The sequence below is a fragment of the Pagrus major genome, chromosome 7 (genome assembly GCF_040436345.1).
Source record: "Pagrus major chromosome 7, Pma_NU_1.0".
NCBI classification, from domain to species: domain Eukaryota; kingdom Metazoa; phylum Chordata; class Actinopteri; order Spariformes; family Sparidae; genus Pagrus; species Pagrus major.
The window spans coordinates 28,185,652-28,205,257 of record NC_133221.1 but is presented as its reverse complement, the minus strand read 5'-3'; the positions used below and the strand labels follow the sequence as shown (position 1 = coordinate 28,205,257).

Here is a 19,606-nt window from a genome sequence, read left to right as displayed (position 1 = left end):
GGAAGTTGTATCACGTTACCTGGTCAATTAAATTTGAGTTTCTTTTACTCCACCATCAAATTACCTTCATATCCGCCCACACATGGAGGATGTATAACTTTGCTATAAATGTGTTCTCCTGTCTGAGGTGAGGAACTACACCAGGGAGCTTGCTTGCAACGGATGGGCGTGAATAAACAGAAGCACAGAGAGAAGCAGGCACACATACGAGGACAACGTAGTTACAGTTCACAGCTATTCTTCATTCTGAGCAAAAGAAACCTTCCAGTTCTTTTACTCTTTATGTTGGCTGATAACGTTTTGCTTTGTGAGTCTGTTTGTACTACCACTACCGTGAAAGCAGTTTTGAGTACTGTGCCAGATGTTTACATGTCGTTACTATTCCAAAATTCCCACACTACAGTCGCTAATCAAACAAATATGTCGTTACTTGAGTTTCATTCAACACTTATTTGCATATTAGGCCAATACAAGTGAAAATATCCTCAAACTTGCCTTTTCATGCATGCTTGAACAAAAAACATCTGCTGATATCTGTGAAATTCAACGCAGCTACACTGTCAGTCTGCCTGTGGAGAGGCTCTTCAGCATGGGTAGCACTGCCTCCAAGACTGAACAGGCACGTGACTAAACAAACACCTGATCAGGTATAACCACTGACAAACATGTCAAATAAGATGGACTTGTCTACTATAAAGCCGTGGTTTGCTAAGCTAGTGACTTGAGTGAGGTTTTCCGACTGTTTTACCTGTAAAATGCAGTTATACCATTTAAACATATTTTCATTTCAAGTCAACATTTGTTTTAGTTTATTAAAAAGATGGACGTGGTCCGAATAAGGGGACCTGGAAGTTGAGGTGTGGCCCCACATTTTCCACCTCTGACCCACATTCCTGGTCCAGGAGACACTTATTGTAGTTGGAACTAACAGAAGCAAACTGAGTACTCTGTCCAGTGATCATAATTCTGCCATAATTCGATCTTGTCATCATCATTATAAGGCCTCAACAGTGCAAGATACTGTACATTGAGGAACGTCAGCCATGCAGTGGTCAGAGTTGGTTCTAGGGGTTTCAGCCAGTGCAGTTAAGGGTTCCAGTGCTCGAATCCCTTCTACTATTTTTGGGTGATATTTTGGACTTTGGTCTTGTCTCATTCTTGGCCTCTGGTCACACCTGTCATCTCCACAGTCCATTTCTTTGCATTTTCTTGTTTCTTTTTTTCCTTTCCTTCCTACGTTTCTGGCAAATCAGTTGTTGTTTTTTAAAGCACAAACGTTTTTAAAGCTGTGATAATCAACATTGTTTTAATCAACAACAGCTCATTTTATGATGTGCTATGTGAAAGAGGTCTTTAATAGTTCAAAAACCAAAGAGATTGAGCAGTCACTAGCTCCCCTCAGCTCAGTTTTTTTTTTTTTTTTTTTTTTTTTTTACAGCCCACAACATCACTGTTTTGGCTCAGTCTCATACCTTTTACACTTTCATTATGATTTACCAACTATAATCTCTCTAAATGGTGTCATCTAACTGTCCAGTTGCCAAAATCCAGATAAGAGGAATTGATAAATGTGTTGCTACCCTCTTCCAAGTCTGCATTAATTATTACTGTGTTCTCAATTACAGTTTTTCGAGCAACAGCAAGGGATTTTAAAACTTTGTTTTCCTGTGTTTTGCCTCTAAGGCAACAGCCTCTCAGAAGCTGCCTCACCTGATTCATAGAGGTGGTTTGGACCACAGCCAGCCTGAAAGAAAGACTGCAGTTATTGCTCAGGACTGAAGAAAGTGCTTTCTCCTCTACTTTTTTGGGGTTGAAAACAACAGACTTATTCTTGGATTATATTTTCAGTTAATATTCTCTGAAAACAGTGTGAAATTGACTGTCAATCAAAGGGAAGACAGGACAGTTATTTTTATAGGAGAGATGTAATTGGGCTACACACTATTTATCATAAAGTTACAGCTAGATTGATGTGAATTTATATGAATTCAGTAGAGTAGACATAAAAATTCTTTTGTGATTGATGGACCTCAGACGCCCTCCCAAAAACAGCGTTGGTAGCATTTGTGTTGTTTTCCTTTAGAAAGCTTTGATAAACCCAGCACCACCTGTTCAGAGCCAAACAGCAGACAGACAGTTAGAGATGAGCTGGTGAACAGAAGAGGAGACGGATATTTCCCTCAGGAGCCGAGACCAAAACAGAGCTAAAAGGAGAGTGAACACTGGACACTATAATAAAGTGTCAGATGTGTGATGTTCAGCTTGTTTGATAGTTCTGGACCAAAGAGGGCCAACAAATATTTCTGCCTTAACATCCTGCCCAGTTAGTTATGAGTCAGGTAATGTTTGTATGATTGCTGCCAACTAATCCTGCTGGGCACACATGGAGACACGCTCAACATATTAAAGCATGTGCTCAATAGCACCAACAGGTGGTTAATTTTTTGAGGATTTAACATTTTGGCTAATAACTCATGAGCCATGTGGAGTCGAAGAAAGATTTCTGTAGTGTGGTCTCCTTGGACGAAGCTGAGTGCCTGGACATGGGAAATTCTTCTGCCTTTTTTTTTTTTTTTTTGATTAGCTGAACCCCGACATATGATATAGCTAACCATTTGTTTGACAGGCTACGACTCTTCAATGCTTAATCTGATTAGGACCAAATTTGGAAATGTTGTATTTACAGCCACATTGTACATGGTTGTCAATTTTCATACAATTTCATCCCCAGGGGGTGCTACAGTAACAATAAAAAACACTACTTCTGCAATGCTGTGGTCTTTAAAAAGATGAAATTTGGTAAATGAGTTCTCCATGAGCATGTGCACAATATATTAAAGCCTGGTAACAATAGCGCCACCCAGTAGCCATTGGTAAAGATAAATAATGATAAATATAAAATCCTGTTTGCCAGATCTGAGCTACAAGCAGTCTGTTTCTGTCACATTACAAATGTTTCTAAATTTAAATGAGTGCACTGATTATCACAAAAGACTCTGAGCATCAGTAAGATAACTGTATTAAAAGTATTATTTGAGTATTTTTGTGGTTATTTTCGGTCATTCTCAAGCATGTTTGGACTTGGACTTGATTCAAGAGATCCTTACATCACCATTTGTATAATAAATCAATTAATCACTAGCTGGTTTTACAGGGGTTATTTAAGTCTCTTTGGAAAGTATTCATGCATGTCACTTTTTTAAGTGATGGATATTTGATTTGAAACAATGCTCTTTTCTCAAGTGATGCTCTGCTTGCTGTTTGTCAGGATACTCATGGTGACTCCTTTGAACAGTTTCACTCGGTCCATTCTTAATGGGGCTCTCACACATTCTAGGCATGTGTGACCTCAGCCACATTGATGTCGCCCTTGGAGGGATGCAAACGGCTCTCATGCGTTTCCCCGAGCGAGTGGAATTCTTCTCTATTTGAACTGCGGTAATAAGAGAAATTGAAATCTCGAGAGAGATTACAGGCTGTTCTGTCATTTGGTCAGGGACAAATGCATCGGTCTGATATATTCTTTTGGACCCAGATGAAAATAATGGAATTCATGAGATATTTTTCTTCTCATTCCCAAAGCTACGACTGTACTTCTTTGTGTTTGGCACAGCTTTCCTGCCTCTGAAGTGACCCTTTTGCACTTCAAAAAGCGTAATTTCAGTCTCCAATTCCTATTCAAATCTTGTATTACATTGACATCATGTCAGCCCCGAAGAAAAAAGAAAATCACTGATGACATTGGCTCAGTAAAACTTTGAGAGTTTAAGAGAGAGCACTTGAGGAAATATTTTCTCCGCTTCATGTTCTCACTGTGCAGCTCCTCCAGCTACACACTTCCTGCACGATTTATCTGGCTCTTTCATTTCCAACCAACACCATCTAAACTGCTATCAGGCTCCCATATGAAACATCCCACTTCTCTTATGTAACATATTTGCCAGTGGAGTACTGACAGTTTTCAGCCACATGCATGGGTGTTTCACTCCATTAAAGTAGGAGAGACGGCCTCCCCGCTCCCACCAGCCCAGAACTGTTTTAAAATTAAATACAATTATGTGTAACATCGATTCGATTAACATAATTGTACATGATTCTTCTGTGTGGTCTCTCTTTGCAAAGCCAGTGAGTCATGTTGATTAAATTCTAGACACTGTTTAGATGTGATGCTCGCTGTACATTCAGTTTGCTGCATCTGGTGGAGGATTGTGACTCACTGTAAGGTAGGAGTGAATGTTTTGTTATAGCACAGCAGGTGTGGTTTGAGAGTTTGTTCGTTTTCCTGTTCTAAAAATCCATTCCAGTGCCCGCTGTGGTTTTAAAATGACTCATCTGGAAGATTTTGATAAATAAACTATATGATTCTGGCTGGGTGTCTTTTTGTTCATTTAGAATTCAGTTATTTTTGGGTCTTTTATTACTTTTGCAGGCAATGTTTTCTCTCTCTCTCTCTCTGTGTGTGTGTGTGTGTGTGTGTTTGTGTGTGTGTGTGTATGTGTGCGTGCGTGTGTGGATGGGGGGGTGTCGCTGCTGTAAGTGTTTGAGCATAAGCTTTAAGAAAATTGCTTTTAATTGTTGGAAGATGAAAAGCATGGCATTAAAAATGACATATAACATCCTCCTCATTCATTGTTTATACACCGGTCGATTACACTTAAATAAAGGCTCAGTGGCAGAGGTGAATAAGGGCAAGGCCTGAGCCGTACCATCTAAATAAAGGTCACTGGTCTCTAATTGGTCCTCAGATCTCCTGATGAGATCTGAAAGAGTGAGTGACCCCTGTTGATTCCACCCCACTCCATTTAACTGCCATATTCATTTAAAAAGGCTATTCTTTATAAAATGTGTCCCTTCTCGGTCAGGATTGTGTTGACACACACATTAAGACAATATGGCGAAGCAGTATTCAGCTGTTTCACGTTAACAGGTTCACAGTTATGAGCATGGCTGTGTGCATTTTAAAGGAACAGTTCACCCAAAAATGAACTGCACCTCCATGCTGATGGAAAGTCAGGTGAAGTTTCGTAGTCCACAAAACATTCCTGGAACTTCCCAGCAAAACAGTAAACAACGGGTAGCTCTAGACTGGGACTTGTTTAATTTTGTGAAAAAAACAACACCCCATAAAATGGCTCTATACAGCCTGTCTAGCGTCTGTGGACACTCGGAAATCTGAAATTGATCTGAAAAGATGTTATTTACACCCTTTTTAAGCCAAAATGTACTCCTGTTGTTTGTATAGATAACATCTTTTCAAACAGCGTGGGATCTCTGAGCTTCTGGATACTTAGATTACGAGATTTCACTTTAGGAGAAAGCTGACACATTGCTTTTGTCGTGAAGCCTCAGAAATGTTTTTGTGCGCTAAAAAACTTCACCTGACTTGCTGTCGGCATGGAGGTGAGTAGAATTTTTCCTTTAAGGAGCAATTTAATACCCTGTTTTACCTTGACTGCAGGATGGCCCCTCCACAGATAACCAAGTGATGATAAATGAATGAATTAATTCAATGTATGAAATAAAACCCAAGTGCTGCAGTTTGCATAACCACTGTTTGTTTGTTTGTTTGTTTGTTTTTTAAATGTTCATGTTTTTGTGTTAATTACAGAGATAAAAAAACCAAGAGACAATGTGTTATCTTATGCAACGAGCTTTGACAGTGCTGTTAGGTGTTTTTTGGAGCTGTTTGCCTTGCTTCCAGTCTTTATGCTAAGCTAGGCTAATCGCGTCCCAGTTTTCTCAGGATTTTCAGGCCTGCAACTGTACTGTTTTGTCTCACTGCCCTCACCAATGTAGTTGCCAGCAGCAGCAAGTGTCAGTGAAAAAAACGTACACTTCCTACTGTACAGCAGACAGGCAGTTAGCGACTAGGCGGTGAACCTGGCAGAGCGTTTAGCTGCTTTAGCCTGATATTTCCCTCAGGAGTTGTTAGAGATCAAAACAGAGCTAAAATGAAAGTTAATATTGGACTGGTGGAATTAAATTCTTCAAAAGATTGTTGCTCAGTGTGTGCATGTTAAAATGAGAAAACCGTTATGTGATGGTCATAAGTCAGTCTTTTGGTTTGGGATTCAATTTTATTATTTTGGGCAGAGAAACATCCCCACATGAACATGATTTTAAGAATCAATTGGGAATATCTACTATTCCAGTTAAAAGTGATGTCTTGCTCTTTGCTATTGCGGCGTCTCTTTTATGATTTAGGCTCTTAAGAAGGCTGGATTTTCACAGAAAACCCTGCCAGGTGGAGAATATCTCCCTATATTGGCTCCCAACCACGCAGCTTTGTCATAGCTGCTCCACTGAGGTTCAAGAAATGGCCGCCAAAGGGTCGGGGCTCTCTCGCCTTATCCCTCTCTTGGCAGGAGATCAATAGATTAGCGGGGGGGCTGTGTGCCCACCGTGCCTCACCTAAATTGTTGTGTGAGAGGTGCATCTGTGGGGGATTTCTGACAGTCAAGCCCATAAACCCACCGCATCTTCTCCAGCTGAAATCTGCCACCACCTGACTGTGTTGGACTCGGATTTCCACTCAGCTTCTATTTGCCAAGCAATCATCTGTCCGTCTCATCTCCTACTTTCATCATGCCTTGCTTTCTTTATCATTTTCTCTAGTCTTTGTCCCTCTCACTTTACCTATTATTCTTATTCCACCTTCCCTCCCTGTCCTTCTCTTTAATATTCAATCTTGTCCTCCAGTCCTCTCTTTCCATCCCCCCACCTACCCATGCTCCTGCCTCCCGACCACCTCTCTGTCTCACCTCACCGTGAGCAGCTTGTGCCCTCAGCCTGTAAGTAAGCCTGTGGCATCCTGTCTGTGTCTGCCTACTCTCTGATTATATTTTCCTGCAGCGCAAATCCGAGAGGGAGGCAGCAAGAAATCCCAAGTCGAAAAAAACCCTTCACACAGGTGACTCTTGCTGTCAGCTTGCTCAGCCTTAGCCGGATGAGTCCGAAAAGGAAACTCTGGCATTTTCAATTACACTCAACACACCGACAGGACATAAATTATATAATGTAGAAGGGATTTCTTGCAAGTACATATGTGCGTGCTGGAGATTACATGTTCTTTACGTCTCGTAGCAATCCGTTAAAGAAATGCATGGCGGTGAAATATGTGCTGACAGTGACGTGCAAACATGGTAGCTTAAGTGGTTCGACCTCCTCTGGGCCAAATACATATTAATACACCATTTTCTGATTTTTATTACACACAATTATCCCTGTTAAACCCAATATAACACCGTTAACATCAGGTGACTGTGCCTCCAGGAGCTGAATTAATAGAGCAGGTATCTCCTTGCTTGTTTGACTGACACAGTATCCAGAGAAGATTAATATACGCCTCATAATTTATTTTTTTAATTCCCTGGTCGTCTGTTTGTCACACTGCAGTGAATTCTACCTCAGTCACATCCTTTGACATTATGTTGCATTGCTTCTTGCCTTGTTGCATTATTTAACGATTAATAACACTATTTCCTCGTAGTAATTTTTATCCTTGCGATGTTAATTTTGGCAGCTATTTTAGGTTTGGTCTTTAGACAAAAATACTTATTAGTTTTAGTCACTTTAATCCTTCGTAGTTTTATTGGCCAAATGGGATGACAGAGGTTGTCAGGCACATTAAACGTCATCACAGCGAACACGGAGGCTCATCTACTCACTAGTCCGTCATTTCAGACCGACTATTCTGACTCTAACTTTACAACTTGTACATTGATCAGTTTATAGAAAACGTGTGTAGTAATCCTGTAGTAAGACGCTTAGCGGTGGTGACGTTTAAGTCATGCAGCTGCAATAGTGTGTTCATAGCCTAGCATTAGCTTTTTACTTCTAGCGATTTAATTAATGCTTCAAAAACCATAAAAGTGGTGACCATCTGTGAAGATTATCTTCCTGAAGATAACGTGTAAGTATCATAAACTTGAGTTTGTAACAGAGCTTATTTTCTGCATTTATTCAAAAGTCCAGTTCAAATATCACACAGGCTTTTTGTCAAGAGAACCAGGGCAATGGTTACTTCAGGGTTAGCCTACAAAAATAGGCCATCCATACACCACTCTATTTGCAGATTTCTCAGCGCGGCAGACAGTTTGATCAGGCTGCTGTGCAGGTTGTACTTACACTACCATTAATATCACACTAGTGCAAAACAACGTATCCATAAATATGCTTACCTGGCCCTGGAGCTAAGAAATCATACACAGATATCTTCCAAAAGAACAGTTGTCTCCTGTTGACTCCATTGCATTTGCAATGCTCAAGTTCCAGGCTTGGGGCAGCACGGTGGCGCAGTGGTTAGCACTGTTGCCCCACAGCAAGAAGGACCTGGGCGGTGCGGAGTTTGCATGTTCTCCCCGTGTCTATGTGGGTTCTCTCTGGGTACTCCGGCTTCCTCCCACAATCCAAAGACATGAAAAAATAAAAAAGGTTGGTTAATCGGTCACTATCGGGTGGGTGTGAATGGTTTTTTATCCCTATATGTCAGCCTCTGATGAACTGGCGACTTATACAGGGTTTACCTCACCATCGCCCAATGTCAGCTGGGGTTTCAGATAATGGATCAAGTCTTGAATTAAGTATTTTTAGATAGGAATAAGTAAGTGAAAACAGTAAAGTAAACAATATATACTATATCATTTCAGTTGTCTGACCAAAACCTTTACTTGTCCTGATCAAGTTGTAACATTAATTTCAAGCCTTGTGTTGTGTTTCACTCACCAGCTTTGAAGCTGCCAAACTAACATTAGCTATCGCATTAGCGTAGCCGATGTTAGACTTGAAGTTAGACTCATTCATTCATCATTTTGCTAACATCGCTTGCTAGCAAATTTGCTACAACCTGACATCCCAGTAACTCTGACTTAATGTTAGGAAACGTATATGCTTATTTAACACTGGGACATAGCTGACTCACCTTGTCATTAATGGCAGGTTGGTTCACCTTCAGCTGTCTCTTCAGGCCGGTTATATTCCTCCTACTTAATTTACAGTCCACAGGGTATCTCCCAGTCTCCTTTTACTGCATTGTGTTTTACTTTCTGCCGAGTTCTATATTCTCCACAGATCTATTCTTTTTATTTTCTGACCAAACCCCTTTTTTTGGTTGAAACCATCATGATGTCACTTCCTCGCTGTCAGTTCGGACAGCATTGCCTGGGATTCTGTGTATCTGCAACTATTGTGGCAGACAGACTAGACCCTCACTGCCGTGCATATTCGGATGTCTGGTAGATTAACAAACATTTTAGTTGTGTCTTGTAGGCAAAAACAAAACATATATTTTGTCACAGTTTTTATTAACAAAGATCTCTTTTTAGTTTGTCATTGTCTTGTCTTAATCATGGAAAAGCTGTTGTTGTGAACATTTTTCGTCGTTGTTTTCCTCAACACTTTATATAACGCTAGCTTTAGATGTGTTAAAGTTAAGTCTGTTATTGTCTACTGCTTCCTTCTAATGTGGAGCTTAATTACTACAGTGTGTTATTTGACATTTGGAATATTGGCAGTTTTGCATATTAAATAATGTTGCACATTCCAGTGACAATACCCCCTTTAAAGGGCTGAGTAAGGTAGTTCTTAAATGTTTTATCTACATTGAAGTACGTTTGAGTTCACATTTTTTGTGTAAGTGAGAAGCGTTTATCGACGAGGTACATTTTTTAACACAATAATGACATTGGACATTGTATTTCATCAGTGTTTTATCCAGTTTGCCAACAACAGGAGAAGGAATGGGGGCTCCACTGCATCTCAAAGTGTCTCTTCCTGTTTGTATATGATTTGTGCCAGACCGTTGTCGGGACTTGTAGTTGGAGTAGGGTTCAGAGTAAAAACGAATTGCCTTGTGATTATGCCGCTCTGTGGCTGACCAGATGGGCTCCGTCTTTTCACTTTCCATGAAGCAGGCAATCAGCCAGGTTCTCCGGACGCTGCCGACACTGATGTAGCCTTGACGCAGATTAGTCTGAGTCCACTGTCTAGCTGTGGTGCTGTTACTCTGCAGCCCGGGTAGACATAAAGGTCCTGTGACTTCACTTCTCTATCTCAGATAGAGACATACTCTCTGCCTCTTGAACATCATTATTTTAGTTGTTGGGGCAGAGAGAATGTTGGGGTGTAACTTTGATACAAGTAGATTAAATCTCTGGAGTATGTTTGCCTTGAATGTTTTTTGTTTCTGTAATTTAATTGAAGGCTAACATTCACAAACTGATTAACTTGTAATTGATTCACAAAAACCTTTCCCTTATTGTTAACAATCTGACAAAGAAATGTTTGTTTTCTTCTCAAGACACAATGCCCAAAAGGTCCGCTGCCTGCTGCCCTTTCTCTTTATCTCCCCTCTGTTAATTGCTCATTAGGAGGGAAAATGTGGTTTTAATCGTCCAGACAGTCTGAAGTTCATTAGAGCTAATGTCCAAACTTCACAGAGGCACAGAGTCGCTGATGGTGCCCGTCTAGACACCAACAGCAACACTTGGCCAATTATTAATACATCCCATAAGAGCCTTTAGTGAGCATTCTTTGTTTGCATATGCATGAACATAATCCTAACATGACAACATGATAAATATGTGAGTTATAATTGGGCTGCCGCCGCCTTATTCATGCAGAACACTCGAAGCAAGATTTCTCTGCAGAAGACAAATGTAATGTTTGGTGAACAAACCACTGTAGGATTTTGTAAACAGGAAGGCACAAATAATGGTCAGTCAGGGGACCCATACTTGAACTTAGGCTTATAATCGCTGAGAGGGAACACAGATATCTTGTTGTATCACAATGTTGTGCCAGTCCATCTGGTAGATGCAGAGATATTTAATAGGATGACAGCACTAGATGAAAAGTCAGGGGATCGCCACATCAGTGGGATTCATCTTCTGGAGACCATGATTGTGTGTACTTAATTTAATGACAATCCAACAGTTGCTGAGATATTTTACTCTGAACCAAAACTGTCATGCTCCTGGTGGAACTGGTGGAAAAATCAGGATAACTGGGTCTGTAGGATTCATGCTCTGTGGAACATGAATATCTTTACCAAAATTTTGTGCCAGTCCATCTGGGAGATGTAGATATATCTGACTGGGTGAGGGCACTAGATGAAAAGTAAAGGGATCGCCAACAATGGTAGTATTCATCCTCTGGAGACCCTGATTGTCTTGACCAAATTTCATGACAATCCATCAGTTGTTGACATTTTTCTCTGATGGAAACTGTTTGACGCCTGGTGGACAAATCAGAGGAATTTCAAAGTGAGTACGATTCATCCTCTGGGGAACATGAATATGTTTAGCAAAATTTTGTGCCAGTCCATCTTGCAGATGGAGAGATTTCTGACTGGATGATGGCACTAGATGAAAAACCCAGGGACCACCAACATCAGTGGGATTCATCCTCTGGAGACTATGACTGTCTGTACCAAATATTATGACAATCCATCAGTTGTTGATATATTTCACTCTGAACCAAAACTGTTGACTTACTGGTGGAACTGGTGGGAAAGCCAGAGGATCACTAAAGCCAGCATGCTTCATCCTCTAGGGATCATGAATGTCTGCAAGATTTAATGGCAAGACATCAAACAGCTGTTGGGAATAGCGTCAACGACCTCCTTTGCGCACAAGGGACATGAGTCATAATTACTATGGCAGCATGAACATGGTGTTTTGGAGACTTGTTAAAAATACTGAGGACAGTCATCAATGAGCTATATGTTTCATTTCATCATACACAGTAGTTCTGCCTTTTGTAATTATAGATATTAATAGGCAGGGAGAGGCCTGTCTGAAGGTGGTGACAACATATCTGCGAGGCATAAAATGTCCAGATTGATTACTCCTTCACTGTTATGTAGGTATACATGGAGGAAAAGTGAGAATGAGCCCAGGAAAAAAATATTCTGTTAATATGTTTTTTCATTATCCTGAACTCCTCTTTTGTTTTGTTGAATGTGTTTATTAAAGATTAAATACAATTCAATCCCTTAATTGTCGATAACGGTGTTGCAATTTTTTTTTATTAAGAAATTATCGACATTGCTTCTAGCTGAGACAGATCTAATGAAAATTAGCGTGGGTAGCATTGATTTTCTTACCTGAGAGTTTTGAAATCTCTCAGGTGCCGCAGGTGCCAACATGTAAAAAAAAACCCCATCAGACTAATCACTAAATTGAATAGCTTCTTTTTGTCTTCTTTTCATCACGCTTCCCCTTCGGCTTCTTCTCCTCCTCTTTCCCTTCCAGTGGTCGTGTTATATTTGCAGGCTGTGGGAACCAAAGAATGGAGGGAGGTAAGTTAAGCAACCTTTTGTTCTCTAACATTTATATCCAATATCGGTGTCTACCTGTCTGCCAGATATGTGCATTTCTTTTAGGAATTTAATATAATGAGTGTTAACTTTTAGGACTTTCAGTCAGGGCTAAGCGAGAGGGTTATTAAGATGAAGTCCGGAGGCAACTCACTGCAAGCCCCTGAGAACATTGTTGTAGAAAATTGAAAGTGTCAACCTCTTCACTTGCCCACACAAGTGTAACCACTGCTGTCGGAAATAGACTCAGGAAGGAAGGAAAAGCTTCATATGCTTGACCCAAGCTGATGAATTTTTAGTACAGGTTAAAGAATGAATAAATAAAATTGATCTCATTATACCAGGTGTTTGATGTTAGATAAAATGAATTCACATCATGACTCAGGGCTGGGAGATTCCTCATCAAATATGCATCGTCTGCTCTGCTCAACTTCTCGCCGTCTCGCTCTCTGTCACTCTTTTTTAAGGCGAGGTCACGTGACCTTCCATTCATTTCTGCTCATTTGAATTCCTTCCTTTTTTTCAGTTACTCTCTTTGGCTTGTAGACGCATTTGCATGTCATCTCTTAGCCCTATTTCCCTTCAGCTAATTTGCCGATGACATTCTGCCCTTAGTCGATGTATTTGCCCATTTGCAAATTCAAAGTCAACACTGATGTGTCATTGGTGGCTCTGCTGATCCCCTCATTCCAAGACACCTCACACCTTTTTCTTCCATGTGGCAGGGCTTAATCAAAAACACGGCATGAATTGCACTGCAATCAGCAGAGTAAACATCTCGCTGTCAGCCGTACACATAGACACTATGAGCAGATAATTGTGCTTGAATAGAAACCTGACAAAATCCTTTCTTTTCTTTTGACATCATGTTTTGCATTTGAAAAACTCTATAATTTGCCAATGAAAGTTTGTCAAAAAGGGCATTAGCATTCATTATTAGCAAGCAAAGATCGATCTGTGCAAGTAGCATTTGTTCTATTCTACTATATCCTAAAGGTCTAACATGATGTCTCAAAATAGTCCATCTTCAACCCTCCATAATAGAGAGCTTTTTTAAAGTGGTTTGTGTTCAGCTGTTGCTATTTTGTGCTTCTTTTATGACTGTTTACTGTTCCCGCTGCATCAGGCTGTGCACATTTTTTAAATTTTTTTTATCACAAGCAGTTCCAATTTCCCCTGCCCATGGATACCATCCTCCACTTACACACTCCCACAAATAATCATCATGGTTGCCCATGGAAGACTACAAAGACGTATCTGTGTGACTAAATGCTGTAAAATCAGAATAAAGGCCTGACTCACTGCAGCATTTAGAACAACAAAACTTTGTGGGGAAATCAATGCTTTTAATGTAGTTGGTGTGTTAGTGCATTCACTTGTGGGGGTAAAGTAAATCCGTGGAAAGTTTATCGAAACTTTGACACTGACATTGATCATTAACTAACTGTCTTGATAGTGCTGGAGAGCATGGATGTATTATTTCAACCTGGATTAGACCTGGAAAGCATTTACCCCGTAGACCCCCATCATAAAAGAGACATCTGTAACGGGACACTTCGAATCCTTGGAGGTTTCATATTTGAAAAACTTTCCTTGGGCCAAGAAAAGTGATTAAAAAAAATCTGTGACATCATCACAATGTAGTCTATGGGCTACATCGTTAGCTATGAAACGTTACTGCATAAAGTATATTCAGTTGGTCAAATACCCAGGAAGTAAACCCAGAAGCTAGAGAACTTTTTGCAGTATGCGCCAGGCTAGTAATTCTCATTGGACTGATTAGGTGCCATCTTTGGTTATAGATCTACGCTCCAAAATTTGGAATCTTTCAAAGCCTATTAGCTCTGTCGCATAATCAACTCCTATTTTAGCCTCCACTGTTGGGGTATAATGTAGTCTGCAGTCACTTGAGACACTTTATAAATGAATCTTATGAATATACTGTGTTAACTTAGTTGGCAACCAAGCTAACAATCTTGTTTAGCAACAGGCTCACTGTCAGTTATTAGCTCTGAGAGCATTTTTCCCCCACGCAATAAAACTCTTTACTGAATTAAACAATTTGCAATCCAGTCAACGAGATGCCAAGAGGGACGGACAGAGAAAAAAAAGTGCCAGGAGCTATTGACTGACTAGCATTAACCTGTCCCTGCTGGCTAGAATAATAACAGTCAGCCCACCAGCTTCACCATGTCACCAACCTTACACAACTAAATATTCTGAGAGGAACTTCAGATGGATTTTGCTCTGCAGCTTTCTGGTGTGAGGTCTGATTATTTTCAGGTTCTCTTGTTTGCATTAAAGGTCCCGAAAGAAACATTTTCTTCATCAGCTTCTCACTATCCGACACTAACACACAATGACCTATTTAAATGTGATTATTGTATATTCCGTCATGACTATAAAAGAGTTATGAAATGTTGAAGATCATATTCAAGGTGGGGAGTAATATACTTTGAACTCATTAGAGTAGATTAGGCTACTCGTTATCCTCTCAAATTGTAAATGGACATTCACTTATATAGCACTTTCTGGTCTAACGACCACTCACAGCACTATACAACACCTGTCATATTCACCCACTCACCCACACTGATGGCAGAGGCTGCCATGCAAGGTACTGACCTTCTCATCAAGAGCAATAGAGCATACTAATGCACCCCACAAATTTTCTACTCTAAGCCATTCTCACACAGATCAGTGGAACGGCCATTGGAAGCAATCTGGGGTTCATTGTCAGGACATTCTGATATGCAGTCCGAGCCAGGAATCGAACCATTGACCCTGTGATTAGTGGATGACCTGCTCTACCTCCTGAGCCAGGGCCAACGTTATTATTATAAACCTGAATACATGTTAATCTGGGTTTTTTCCAGGTGTTGAGTCCACATGAGTCCTACCAAGGTCATGCTGTAAAACACAAACAAAGTGCTAAGTTCAGGGTCAGTTCCCTGCATTCTGCAGCCTACGTTATACCGTACACAATACATATTGTACAGCCTCTGTACTGCTGTATTTTTACTCTAATACGTTTAAATAAGCTATTAGACACAGCCAGTTCCCAGCATGAGACCTGCACATTTCCTAGGCAACTACCCTACAATAAACTGCTTCAAAATGAATGTAAACCTTTTACACGTCAACACACAACAGCTGTACATATCCACACACGGGCAACAACTCAAAGCACAAATCCTTCTTTTGTGCACCGCTGTTGATTTTATTTAACATTGCATTTCTGACACCGAATGATTGTTTACTGAAAAAGGTGAAGGGTTACGTTAGAGATATTTGAAAGAAAACCATGGTATTTGTGATGGACCCATTTGATAGGTCTACATAGCCTGTGCTGTAACCAATGAATGTCTTGCCATTTGCTATGTATACTCTTATTTCTTCCCCAGTAACAAAGCAATTCCCCAACCTTCAACCAGAATGCCCCAGCACCTATTAACCAATCACGCCTGAGTGAGATTATAAATCAAAGGCCCCCAGCCCTAAAATTAGAAACACTACAGGGAAATATCACAAGATTTTCCCCTCAGGTCGATGTGGCAGGTAGTTTCTGAGGTCCAATACACTCCCCTGCAAGGCTTCAGTAATGGATAGGCTGGGGACGCAGTTGATAGCACGGATTATGTGCACTGGACACTAAAGACATGAGTAGAGGTATTGAGGCTGGGGTGAGGCAGTGCCAAGATCAATAGCTCATTACACGGTGCTGTCGGGCCAGGCCACAGAGGCGAGGCTGGCAGTCCACTGGGGGGATTATTGGTGTGATTGTCACGGAGATGGAGGAGCGGCACGGCCCAGGAGGGAGGCTGGGAACGGAACTCTGTGGGCTCGCAGGGTGGAGAGCTGGTGCCAATGTAGCTTCCTGATTTCTCTGGGGACACAGATTTAGCACACAGCACAATGAAGCCCAGTGAGATACAGTGCGGTCATATTTTTACAGAGGAAATTTGTATTTATGAATTCCAAACCCTTTTTTCAGCATGATATTAGCATTTTACAATGCTAATATCATGCTGAATCTCATTAAATGTATTCTCTCCTTTCTCCAGTGCATTTCTTCCTCCTTATTAGCCTAATAAGCATATATTGACTCATTAATCAGTGCCGCCAATCACCACCAATTATCACTTTCTTTCTATTCTCGTAGTTTGGCAGGACAGAGGTCATCGATAACACTCGGAATCCAGATTTCGTCAGGAAGTTTGTCCTGGATTTCTTCTTTGAAGAAAAACAAAACCTGAGGTTTGATGTGTAAGTATTTATTTTACTTTTCTGAATAAAATCTGAATTCATTTAATTACAAACTTGGGCACATTCTGCTATGCCAATACTTCAGTGTGGAAGTAAGGAAGCTTAGGTAACAATACCTTTGATTAAATCCGAATGATTTCTCTCTCTGCAGGTGTTGAGTTGATTCTGGCTGATGAGGATAGATGAACAGGCCAATCACTGCTAAAATTAGGTGCTGGGATGCCATGGAGGGAGATATTTTAAAAAAGGCCTCTTACCGAGGCCACTTGATAGCACCACTGATTAAATTAGTGTGTGTTTACCCACTTGGTTATTCTGTTCAGTTCACCTGTTCTCATTAATCAATAGCAGAGAAAGATCACTTACATGCCTCTGTAGCTTTAATCAAGGCACAGACGTGCTTCCACTGCTCAGTGGGGTCTGTAGAGCAGCAGCTTGTATACAGTGTGAAAGACGGACATGAAAATGGAACAGGAGCATTGTTTGTGATGATGCTATTGTGTTGGTGTTGTGCATATTTTAACCTAAAAGCATTCCTCCTGCTATGCAAGGTCATTTTCGATTTTCAATCCACAAACAATGGTCTTTTTGTGAAACAAACAGATGCTTCAGTATACTGTAAAAACTGACAAGCTGAAATCGACGCATCGAATTACTTTAAAATTACCAAGTGAATTAGACAAATCATTTTTAAGTTGTTAAAGTTTTTCAGCTCATACAAGTGAAATGTAAGAGACGACTTTACTTGGTCCTTCTGAGGTAAGTGGTTTCCTCACATTTCTTGAAGGTCCAACATGTAAGAATTGGCCGTCTCTCAAACTCATACTCCAAACAAGTAGGGGGCAGCATATCACCAGAGTAGCTGCGAACTGTAGCTGCCGTTAGCTAGTTAGCTTACTTAGCCATGCAGCTAGCGGTCTGAACTTGAAGCTCAGAGTGGTATTTTGAAAGAGAACGGGTCAGGGCTAGCTGGTTAGCTGCCAATTTCAGAAGATATATATAACACAACACAGAGACAACTTTAATATGTTGTCTAAACTCTCATTTCTTCACATTCTGTTGATCATATTTGCTTGCATATTTGTTTTTCTGCTGTTGTATTTAAAATGTTTTAAACTAAAATTCTTACATATTGTACCATTAAAGGTGCACGTTTTGGGGAAGAAATTTTAAGGAGAAGAGAAAGGTCTTCACTTACTGACTTTTTTCAGCCTAAACAAACTAAATAAATAAACTCAGAAAATAAACTAAATAAATAAACTCATGTTTTCATGACTGAATAAACTGAATAACCAAACTGATCTTAAAGGACAACACAAGTTTCTTTTTACTTTTACTGTTTTACTGTGTTTCTATGTGGTGGACCCTGCCACCTTTCTAGCTTCAAACAGTGTTCTGGGACCTGATTTTCCTCCAAGAACAGCTTGTTTATTCAGTTATGGGAAATTTTTAACTCATTAATATTTCATCTCCAAAACTATGTAGTGCCCCTTTAAGTAAAGTCAACTTTTACGTTCACTACTGTGACTGATTCCTGGCTGTTTTAAGTCAGCTTTTTCAAAAAATAAATCAAAATAAACACAAATTTAAAGGGTAGGCTAATGATGAAGAGTGCTTGGCAAGTTATTTAAGGAATTATCAATTGCATTACTTATTACTTACAACAGCTCCCATGATCCCAGGCTACTTCACAACATCACCATACATACTGTACATTTAAGAAGTCGAAAAATGAATTTTATGCTTTTTTGCCAAGAAAGATGAGAGGATGGATGCAACTCTCATGTCTGTGTGAAGTGTGAAGTTAGAGCTGTGAATCGTTTAGCTTTGATTAGCAAATACTGCAGAGGCAGGTGGAACTTGTTCTGGCAAAATATGTCCACCAGCACCTCTAACGATAGCAATTAACATGATATATCCATTTTATTTAATCCATACACAAACCAGAATTGGAGTTAAGCGCTGGAGTTATTTATCTCCGCAACTGAGACAACAAACAAATAAGCAAACTTCCCCAAATGTTGAGCGATTCCTTGAATTGTTTTATTAATCAGCAAAAGTAGGTGAATTTCATGAAGTCGTTTCATCAATTGGAAAAGGAGGTTGCGTTTCATCAATGGGATTCTCAGTGGAGTTCTAGCCCCAAATTCGACTGAGCATATTCCAAAAAACATGAAAGGGTAGCACGTCTCCCATTTTCAAAGCGAAGAAGGACAAAATACTCACATTTGACTTGTTTATTAGGCTCCGAGGTGGGCTCAGTTAATGTAACCTTCATCTTATAGATGTTTTTACTTTTGCTCTCACCATAAACTGGGTTTCAGACTCAAGTGGGTCAAAGAACATAATGTTTTTGTCGTTTAACTTTTTATGGGCTTCCCACCAATAATTGATCTTATCTTGAATACATATCTGTCCATCTTTGTCAGCACCTTTAATAATGTGGTAACTTTTCCTGCTGAGGTTATATCTAGTAATAGGCCTAGGTTTAAACTGCTTAAAAGCTCTGATATAGTCGTCAGGTTTTTTGGTCGTAAAGGAAACTGAGTGAAGTGTGGGTTCACAATGCAAAGGTGTAGTAAAGGGAACACTTCCTTGCTGTCTGACATACCCAAAATAATTCGACAATTCATTTAATTTAACTGGCGATGAGTTTATCTGTTGTGATGTGAGCTGAATAAACAGGTCAAATGAGAGTATTTTCTTCTCCTTGACTTGGCAATTTGAGATGTGCTACTCTTTCTTTTCAATGTTTTTGACATTTTTCATGACTTTCCGTGGCTCAACCCAGCTTGGCAAACTTGTCCATCAAAACAAACTCCAAACCAACACATCCTCATACGTACAAGACTGAAAAGGTCAATTGCCAGTGACTCCCAAATCAATATATATCACTGTTCCCAAAAAACACAACTGATGCTGCTCTCCGACCTTCATCATACGGTCTCACTTTGGTTAGGTTCAGGAAAACATTGTGGTTTGGCTTAAAATGACTACCTACTGATGTGACTGTAGTTACAAACT

At 40.1% G+C, this 19,606-nt stretch overlaps 1 protein-coding gene across 2 annotated transcripts in view; it reads left to right on the top strand.

Moving 5' to 3' along the window:
* LOC140999898 (copine-9-like) overlaps positions 1-19,606 on the top strand; it is a 91,924-nt gene that overhangs the window by 15,383 nt on the left and 56,935 nt on the right. For both annotated transcript variants that reach the window (XM_073470464.1, XM_073470463.1), the window contains exons 3-4: positions 12,252-12,298; positions 16,479-16,582. In XM_073470464.1, coding sequence (XP_073326565.1) covers positions 12,252-12,298; positions 16,479-16,582 — 151 coding nt within the window. The remainder of the gene's footprint in view (positions 1-12,251; positions 12,299-16,478; positions 16,583-19,606) is intronic.